This window comes from Phaethon lepturus, unplaced genomic scaffold (genome assembly GCF_000687285.1).
Source record: "Phaethon lepturus isolate BGI_N335 unplaced genomic scaffold, ASM68728v1 scaffold32623, whole genome shotgun sequence".
In the NCBI taxonomy this organism is placed as follows: Eukaryota; Metazoa; Chordata; class Aves; order Phaethontiformes; family Phaethontidae; genus Phaethon; species Phaethon lepturus.
Window position 1 is genome coordinate 1 of NW_010527509.1, and position 8038 is coordinate 8038.

Here is an 8038-nt window from a genome sequence, read left to right on the forward strand (position 1 = left end):
CGCTCCCGCCTGCGGCCCTGCCGCTAACGCGCGGTGTCTCTCTTCCAGCCAAGTCCTGATTCGGAGCAGAGTCCTTCGGGAAAATGGGAAATACGTTCCGAAACAGGTACGGAGGTGCGCGAATGGCCTTATGCTTTCCCTGACTCGCAACCAAGCACAAAGCGAGAGGTTGTATTAGCGGAGTGCTGCGGTTAGAGGAGCGTTTCTCCGTAAGTGCCCCATGGGGTCAGGCAGCCCGGCTGGGTCCCCTCCAGCCTAGAGGAACTTCTAGAAGTGTGGTCGGTAGCAGACGCATAGGAAACCTGGACACAGGACCACTGTTTAATATGCGCCAAGAACCACACAGGGATTTTATAAAAGCTTGGGAGTTGTACAATGTCAGCTGTAATGTCTGCAGAACTAAAAATCAGTTGCTCATATTGGCTCAGCTGCTGCCGTCATATACAAATACATATATTGTAAAATCCAGAAGTCAGCTCGAGGGAATGAAAATGCCAGATGTACTGGTATGAGTACTGAGCCAGCAAGAACTTTGCACAAAGCGCTAAAAGCTCTTTAATCAATGCGGATTCTTTTTAAGAGAATTCTTACAATTACTTTAAGAATTTTAGAAAGCCAGAGAGCTGGTACTGTGGATCCAGGGGAACCAAAAAGTGAGGAACTTTAGAGCACACAGGCAGTGAAGTACCTCTCTAAGAAAGAAGGATGTGTTATGGAAGAGCTCATAAGATGCCCACATGTCTGAGCAAGAAATAACACTTCTGTTCTTTAATTTCTTATGATGTTGGCATTGGCTTTTTTTGTTTTCAGTCTTTCCTGACTCGGAAATATTTTTTTAATAACCCAGAGGATGGATTTTTTAAGAAAACGAAAAGAAAGGTAGTGCCTCCCTCACCAATGACAGGTATGTTAAGGTACCGTAAATATAGCCAGCCAGAAAAACTCTGATTTTCTGCCAAGGTAGCAAGGTGCATCAACTTCGTAAAGAGCTCAGTGAATGTGGAATGTGAGGGAGGGGGTGGGACTGTGCAGCTGGGTATTGGGGAGGAGGGGGGAGCAACATCCCTCTCTTGGGTGGCAACGTGTTGGGTCACTTCATTTTGCTTAACTTCAACCTGCAGCTGCCTGCAGCGTCTCATGAGACCACAACCACCTCAGTGCTGCCAGAAATGGGAAGTACCAGTCTCAGGAGTGTTCCTCTGTCAGTTTTTTGCACCAGCTCCTGCAGGACCTTCTCTAAACCGATGTAACTTACTAACTTGGCCAAAGACCTCAGCAGCAAATTAGCAGACAAAGCAGCTGGGGTCAGACACAGCAGAGAACACAAGACCCTTTGGCAGCAGCAGCAGCCACTGCCACACTGGCTGCTCATCTCGTTTTCCGAAATATTTCACAACAGTGGAAAATAATAGATATGGGATAGATAGTGGGATAGGACTGTTCTCTCTTGTGCAGTTTCTTAATTAAAATAGCTGACGTTGGTGAAGTAATGTCCTGCTTCCCTTTATTGTGATATACTGCCACTTTACATCAAATCTTTGAATTTCAGATCCTACCATGTTGACGGATATGATGAAAGGGAATGTAACCAATGTTCTGCCTATGATCCTCATCGGTGGTTGGATCAACATGACATTTTCAGGATTTGTCACAAGTAAGCATCTGGAATAACACAGCCCATGGGTCTGGCTGCGTTTCTGATGATGACCTCGAGGGTCTGGGCTGCATCAGAGATTTGCTCCTCTACCTGAAAGCAGTCAATTGGAACCAGCATGAATTTGGCTTATGGTGCTGCCGCTGTTCACTCCATGAACTGCATCGATTTGCTTGCCTCATAGCAAAAGAGGGAAGATTGTTTTCAGAGTACCAGCCATGGTCATGAAGAAAATGGCTCATGTATTCAGGAAAAATTGTAGCGGCGAAAATGATACTTAAGTTTATTAAACTGCCTAGACTTTAAGTTGATACAGTGGGTTGTCCTCTGAACCTGACCAAGGAGTTGGTTACTGTGTAATGCAGGGTGTACACAACAAAAATAATTCCTTAAATTCACAGTTCTGGTTTTTTGCTTACTGTTTATGTGGTAACTGTTTCCTTAAGGAAAGAGTTACCTTTGCAGTCACTGAAAAAATATCTGTGATGGTTTGGCACCTGATTAAGTTTCAAAAAGCCTTTTCATATTAAAATAAATTCAGAACTACAGCTTTTTCAAAAGTACATGTTAACTTGTTTTTGTAGGCATTGCATTCAGACTACCTTAGATTTAATAAGAGAAACATCTACTCGTTTTGCCATTTGTTTTGCAACTATGTAGTGTTACTTTGTAAAACTTGGCTTCTTTTTAATCCTTCAGCAAAGGTCCCCTTTCCTCTGACGCTGCGTTTCAAACCAATGTTGCAGCAGGGAATTGAACTGCTCACTTTAGATGCGTCCTGGTAAGCCTGTGTACTCAGCAAGAAAAGTTGAATATTCACTTGAAAAATTCTGAATGTGTTATTAACCCTTGAATGGTCTGTGCGTGCTCCTGAAATGACATCACAAGCCAGCTTTGAACTGAAATCAACAACGCTTGTTCTCATTTATCAGGGTAAGCTCTGCTTCCTGGTACTTCTTGAATGTGTTTGGACTCAGAAGCATTTATACTCTCATCCTGGGCCAAGATAATGGTAAGGCACTGTGAATTCTGTGAAAGGTGGCTTCTCCTTCCATGGGATGACTTCTGAGGGAGGCTGGGGAAGGATTTCTAAATTTCCAGCCAAAAAGCTATCAAAACCCTCGCTCACTTCTGTGAGGTTACTCTCCAGTGACCAAGTTTGACAGCACCTGCAGCAAGTACCCAAGTCTTCTGCACCAGCCATTGGCTAGCTGCTTGTAAACTTCCATGGCAATTAACCCATGCTTTCCTTCTCATCAAATTGGTGTGCAGAAATTTTGCTTGCTTTTATTTCTAGCAAGGATCAGTTTGAAGGAAAGCTGCAAAGATTTCTTAATGCTAGGTGCAGGGGCTGGTGGTGTTAGGAACATAGAAGACTGTATTTTCCTCCGTTTGTCTGCATATTTTATGTAAATTTAGCTAAGATATAGGGGGTGGGAACAAGATGTCTTTGAGAGCTTTCTGGCACGTTAGTATTGCATTCTGGGTGTTTGTGCAAATTCCTGGTTTATAGCTGCAAACCAGCCTGGCGGCACCGTGCTCCAAGAAATGCCATTTAAATGACACAAACTAAAATGAACCTCTCATTTCTCTTTTGTAGCTGCAGATCAGTCTAGGGTGATGCAAGAACAAATGACAGGGGCAGCAATGGCCATGCCAGCAGATACTAACAAAGCATTTAAGGTACAGTATTGCCACCTGCACTTCTCTTTGGGGTGAACTTAGAGGACTGTAGGCTATATGTAACTTGGTCTCTCCCTGCATCAAGCAAGGGAAGTGCTCTGTATTCCTGTTCCTAAAATTAGAGCTGACAGCTGATGAAGGGCATGGAAGCGGCCCTGGGTCTGGCAGAGCTCTAATACCCTGAAGCAAACCTGATTAGTTAGTCATTCCTGACACAAAAGCTGGATTCATGTGCCATCTTCTGCTTTTGCAGAGGAAGAATTTTTCTTTCCCTTGAGATCTAGTTCCAGAACAGAAGCTGCCTCCCAAAAAGTTGTAATAATAGTGCAGCTGAGCCCCAGTCCAGCCCGCACATGATGGAACTTGTGTAAGAAAATCAAGTAAGCAAGTTAGCTGAACTGAAAATCTGTCAGGATTTGACTGTGTCTTGAAGTTCTCCTAATCAGTCTCCATAGACACTTGCTTATGAGACTGCCCCTACCTTTCACAACACTAGTTTATGCATGAAGGGAAGGTTCTGGTTTCTGTTTTTATGTACTATAGTACAGATTTACACCTACAGACAACCTGTTGCCTAGGAAGTCAGGATGATCTGCTGCTCTAGCTTCTTGTATTCGGGAACCTTCCTGATTAAAAAAAAAACAAACCACATCACCCAACCACAGGCTTAGCAAAGAGAAGAGGGTGGCTGCAGTCAGCAGCTCTGCTGGAGCAGCGACTGTTCTGTCACAAACTGTCAGCACTGAGGTGCAGTTCCAACAAGTACTGTGCACTTTCCTGGCTCACATCCCTCTGCTTCCTTTCCGGTACTGGCTAGCCAGAGTGGTTTTGCCGTTCAGCCCTGTAGGGACCTAAACCCGCTACACGGTCCCCAGCAGGAACAAAGGAAGAAAGCCCATATTGCAGAAGTGTTCTGGGCATTGCATGATGTGATTTTGAAGGCTGTATGCAGCTTATTCCACAATATTTACTGTGAGCAACACTTGATGGAGTAAGAGAGGAGATTTGTGTTCGTAGGTAGTGGAAAATGAGTAGTGGGGGGAGATCATTCTCACATTTAGAATGAAATTCTGTTCTTAAGTCTTGCGCTGCTATGAACACCTGTCTGAATGAATTAATAAACTGCAGCTCCAGGGAGCTTGTTGGTTGGAGAACAGTCTAATGAGGCACATGAAGTCTGTGATCAGTTGCAATATTTTTGGCCTGTAAATGTTTGTATCAAATGTCTCTGAACTAAAGAATTAACTAACCACAAAGCACTTGACGCCCAGGACAGAATTGGCCATGTTCCTAGAGACAGCTGTTTTAGAAAAAATGGACTATTCCAGAAGGTTAGAGGGTTTTTGAAAAGCAGATAATGTAGTTTTTCTAATTTCTGTGAGGTACTTGTATTGGGCAACTATTTAATACCCAATTAAGTGTAAAACACTGATTTCAGAGAGTTGACAGGATTGCCATGTTTTCAGTAGAACTTGGGCTTTGTTGCAGCTTTAAGGTAAGCACTGCTTTGCCTAGTTCTTAACTACTTTAACACTATGTTGCTTTCCTTTCTCTGTCTCTGTTTATTAACACAGACGGAGTGGGAAGCTTTAGAATTGACTGATCATCAATGGGCCTTAGAAGATGTAGAAGAAGAGCTCATGGCAAAAGACCTCCATTTTGAAGGCATGTTTAAGGAAGAGCTTCAGACCTCCATCTTCTGAATTTGAGAATATGCTTTTGCCTCTTCTTGTAAAAGTAATCTGAAAAGAAACGTTACTTAAAGCTATATAATGTATTTTAGCAAGGCTGAGAATAAAAGAAAAACACTGTGTTCAGAACTGCAGTCAGTTAACTCTGATTTAAGCCACAGGACCAAGTACATTGTATTTGAGCCAAAGGGTCAGTGTGGGTTTCTAGCTGTAGTTCCGTTTCTCTTCCTGGAAAAGGTGTGTTGGAGAAAAGACATAACATTGCTAGTTCTAGTACACAAAGCGCAAGCTTGCTTGAGCTAAGGAACTTAAAGCTTCATGAGACTGAAAAAGTACAAGGAGTGCCTATGTTTCTGGTTTTATCCTTTTAAACAAATAGTTTTAAACAGATAGTTAGCCTTTGTTTTTGAACATTAGCAATTCAAAATGACTTAGCAACAAAGTGTCTCACACATCTTCAGAAGCAGTATGAGGATTCGGTTTCTGAAAGCAGTGGTTGTCCTTTGTCTATACTCTTTTCCTGTTACAATAATCGGGGTTTGAAGCTTTCTCAGAAGAAAACAAAAGCAAGAGAAAGATACTCTGTGCTTGCCCACAGCAGAGCATGGGACAGCTCCTCTTCCTCTCGTATCCAAGCATGCACCAAGGCTCCCTAGTGCTGCAAAATCCCATCTGCTTTCTTCTGCCCTGGGCAACCTGCTGGTGGGCACACCAGTGGTCACAGGGGCAACTTCCAGCCCCCTTTTGCTGCTTTTGTTCCTGGGCAGAGCAGCTCCTTGGAGGTCTTTGGGCAGCAGAGAGCCAGAGATGCTCTCACTCACCAGAGTGAGAGCTCAGACTGCCCACAGAGCCGCTCCTGCCTGCCACACTTGCAGCAGGATGTACAATCTAGCAAGGGGGCTGGCCGTTCCGTGTAGTCCCTGTTCAGTTATTTACATGCCAGGCTCTTTTAAGCCTCCTGCCTGACCATGTGGCACTGTGGAGAACAGTTCCTGGCTTGTCCGTCTGCAGGAGATCTCTCTTCCCCAGGGCAAAGAGTCCTAACCTGGGGAAATGCTTCTTAAAGAGAAGTTCTTCCATACTCTGTGGTTGTTTGGTTTTGGTTTTTTTCCTCTTTATTCTCAGCCTTTTGTTTCAGGGTGAGAGGAACACACACTCTTCAAAGCAGGAGCTGAGCCAGGACTGAGACAGAGCCTGTTTTGTTCTTAGCAAAATAATCTCTCCTCTGAACAGGAGCCTTAGCTCAGAGATGTTCTTCTCTGCCTCAGATACCTCCTTCCTGAGTGCTCATAACTGTGATTCACTGACAACATGGTATTTCAGGTTATTTTTCCCCTCACTTCTGCAATGGGGAATTTAATTTCGCTTCACGCCCTTGACATTCCTGCATGAGCCATTCCTGCAAGCCTGCATGCTGACAGAATACCCAAACACCTCTGCATCCAAACGCTGCCACTTTGCTTTCCCTTCCTCCCAGGATGGGTTCCATGCCATGCTTTGGAGGTCAGTGTTCCGTAGTGAAGCTCACTGTCTGCTGTTGGGACACTACGGCTCTTTGAATCCTCTCTGAGGCTCCAGCTAAGATCAAGCTCCTCCACTGTTGCACTGCAATTGCCTCATGAATACCTCAAACCTTACTGGGGCTTCACAGCCCCCCTTCACCCACAAGATTTTGACAATCCCCCAGATTCCCTGCACACACACCAACATTAAGCACACACAAGCCTGTTGCATTTAACTTTCTCATTCTTTTCCAGTCTGCTCTCATACATTTGTTCAGATTGCCTCACAGAGGGGATCATAGCGACTGCATGACAACCATTTCAGTGGTACAGCCACAAGCAGCCCTGATACCCCTGGAGAAAACAGACAAAAAGGCCAGGACCCCCCTAAGATCCGCAGAGGAGGAGGAATGACGAGGAAGCTGTAGCTGAGGCTGCCCAGTGCCAAAGAGAGGCAAGGATGGGCTTTGCTACAGCACCAGGTATCAGCAACTCAACACCGCAGGGGAGAAAAGGCAACCCTGGAGCAAGCACACACCCTCAGATATAGAGCGCGGTGCAGGAAATGGTGGCTTTTCTCCCATAACCTCACTGGCAGAGCAGGGGTTGGCTCTACAGGACTCGCCCTCCTCAGCTGCAAGAGCTCCTGGAGCACCAGGCACCCCCAAAACCAGCACTCTCCAGTCACATAACGAAAGCCAAAAATGTAACAAAACCCAGTTTCAGTGCAAACCACTCTTTAATTTTCCTCTTTGTACAATAGAGCCAGCCACTTACAAAGTGCTAGTCTAAAAAACAGCTCTGGTATTACAGCAAACACACACACACCAGCCGAAGCCCATCAGCTCAGAGGCAGAGAAAGTAAGAGCTGGGCCACTTTTTTCTGCAGTACAACAGAGTCTGTTCAGCAGCTGAGCAGCACAGATTTAGCCCCACTGATGCGTTTCTCACTATCAGCACAGGTAGGGAGGTGAGGAGGAAGATAAAGGCTACTTCAGATTAATTTTTCAAAAGGTCTTTCACTCCCCTCCCTTTCCTCGCTTCCCCATTTTGGAATGCCCACATGATTTTCTTTCAGGGTAAAATGAACAAAAAAATGCTGATCAGAGTAATTCAGTGCAGTACTACAGCTTAAAAACTGCTTTTTGGATGCTCCACTCGGTAACAAGGAAAAACACAGAAGTAAAATATTAAGAGCTGTAAAAATCCCCAACAACCCCAAAACCGGAACAGCAGAAGCAATTAAGCAATTTTCAATGCTTTAAAAGCGAAATTCCACAGAAGAGGATGACAACACTAGTATGCCAGCTACAGGCAGCCCTCCCTCCTCCTGTTGCCTTCCAGTGTGCTGGCTAAGGGCCCACATGGTGCTGCCCTCCCCTCCCACTGCCCGGAGCAGGAGAAGATAGCAAGTAGCTGGCTGGGCTTTTGCTTGGCTACAGCACAGCGGAGGTGCAGAGGCACACTTACAACAACTTCCCATGGGGCTTGTCACCGAGACATACAGA

The 8038-nt window shown here is 45.0% G+C and overlaps 1 protein-coding gene across 1 annotated transcript; it reads left to right on the forward strand.

Annotated features, from left to right (window-relative positions):
* Positions 1-43: 43 nt before the first annotated feature.
* On the forward strand, positions 44-5157 carry EMC3 (ER membrane protein complex subunit 3; the record flags this gene model as incomplete). The annotated part of the gene is made up of 7 exons (XM_010283409.1): positions 44-106; positions 811-904; positions 1550-1654; positions 2354-2435; positions 2587-2666; positions 3255-3337; positions 4912-5157. Coding segments are annotated over 7 exons (636 nt in total), but the record flags the coding sequence as incomplete, so codon positions are not given.
* Between the last annotated feature and the right edge of the window lie 2881 nt (positions 5158-8038).